The following is a 1,530-nucleotide window of genomic DNA, read 5'->3' as shown; positions in this document are numbered from 1 at the left end:
AAACTTAGTTATTATTTATTTGTATATAAATACATGTATTGTTTAACTCATTTTTTATATGTATTTTATATTTTAATATAAAGTGACAAAGAAATCCTTGAGAATTACTATAAAAAAAAATTCTTGAAGATTTTTATTTCAATATGTGAGTTTCTAAAAAAGTACCAATAAAATTTTCTAACATAAGAGATGTGAATACACTACCTCCAAATTAGCTCCTATAATTAGGGTATAAAATTTTAATTTGAACTAACCTATCTATGTTTGCTATCGTGAAAGACTTCATTGATCTTTTTTAGGAATTAATTTGTTTAAAATATAAATTTTTAAGAGTTTATTTGTCATTTTACTTTATATTTTAATACATATTTTAAACGACTATATTACGTATACATTAAAATTAATCACTAAAATTGGTCACAGTATAAAATATATGTTGGAATATAAATATACATTGAAAATAAATTAAACCACACATAGATTTACACATAAATACATTAATAACTAATTTTTGTGGTTGATTTTAAGTATAAATAACATTTTTGTATTTTAAATTAGTGGCTATTTTGTTATAAGCTTAGCATGGTTGAAAGCTAACTATATGGTAGTAACTAATAAGCCTTCAAAATATACAGAAATGGAGAACAATGATGAGGATGCAGGTGGAGTACTCTGGCATCGCAAAATGATGAAGCCTTCAAAAACAGAAACCAACTCTTTCAAAGTTTCCAGTGCCGAACCTCCTATCATTGATCCACGCGGTGCCAAAGAAGGTTCATATTATGGCCATGTCCTTCGAGCAGAACCTCCTGAAGGTGATGGCGAAGGAGTATATAGTTCCAAAGCCGGTGGTTATTACGGCCATCTCTTACGAGCAGAACCTCCTGATGAAGATGACGGCGGAGAAGAAGACTTGAAGCTAGATCATGTCCATGGCTCTTCAGCTGAACCTCTTGTTGATCCACGCGGTGCCAAAGAAGGTTATTTTGGTAATCTCATTGGAGCAGAACCTCCTGATGAGGATCCACGTGATGCTAAAGAAAGAAGAGTAAAAGGCAAATCTGTTGTTTATTCACGTGGCGATGATGATGATGAGGGAGAAGTGACTTATGCCTATTCTACTTCCCGAGCAGATTCTCTACCTGATGAAGATCCAAGAGATAGCAAAGTAGGTTATGGTGTGCTCAATATGAATGAGAAGGTTGATAAGGAGACAATAAAGAACTAATAATGCAAACTAAAAACACTGCTATATGATGGTGTGCTTCAAATTACGACTATATGTTATATGTCCTAAATTAAATAACACCATCTGCCATGATGGTTTTATGGATATAATTTGTGTCCATGTGCTAAGTCTTATTTTCTTGTTAAGTTATATAATATATTACTTCGTTCTCTAGTTTGATCATATTGTAAGTTCGTTATTATGACTTGCCTTTGTAATTGAAAATTATGAAATAAAAGAATATTTGATATGTTAATTCAATTTTATGTTTTTGCTAATTGATAAGAGTAACATAATGACGT

General features: G+C 31.0%; 1 protein-coding gene across 3 annotated transcripts in view; it reads left to right on the top strand.

Moving 5' to 3' along the window:
• Nucleotides 1-1,411, top strand: part of LOC107610142 — a 2,390-nt gene extending 979 nt beyond the window's left edge. For all 3 annotated transcript variants that reach the window (XM_016312226.2, XM_016312224.2, XM_016312225.2), the window contains one exon: nt 636-1,411. In XM_016312226.2, the coding sequence (XP_016167712.1) occupies nt 636-1,228 (593 nt within the window). In that variant the 3' untranslated portion in view covers nt 1,229-1,411. The remainder of the gene's footprint in view (nt 1-635) is intronic.

This window comes from Arachis ipaensis, chromosome B07 (genome assembly GCF_000816755.2).
Source record: "Arachis ipaensis cultivar K30076 chromosome B07, Araip1.1, whole genome shotgun sequence".
Lineage (NCBI taxonomy): Eukaryota > Viridiplantae > Streptophyta > Magnoliopsida > Fabales > Fabaceae > Arachis > Arachis ipaensis.
The sequence above is the reverse complement of the archived record's forward strand: the minus strand, read 5'-3'. Positions and strand labels throughout refer to the sequence as shown.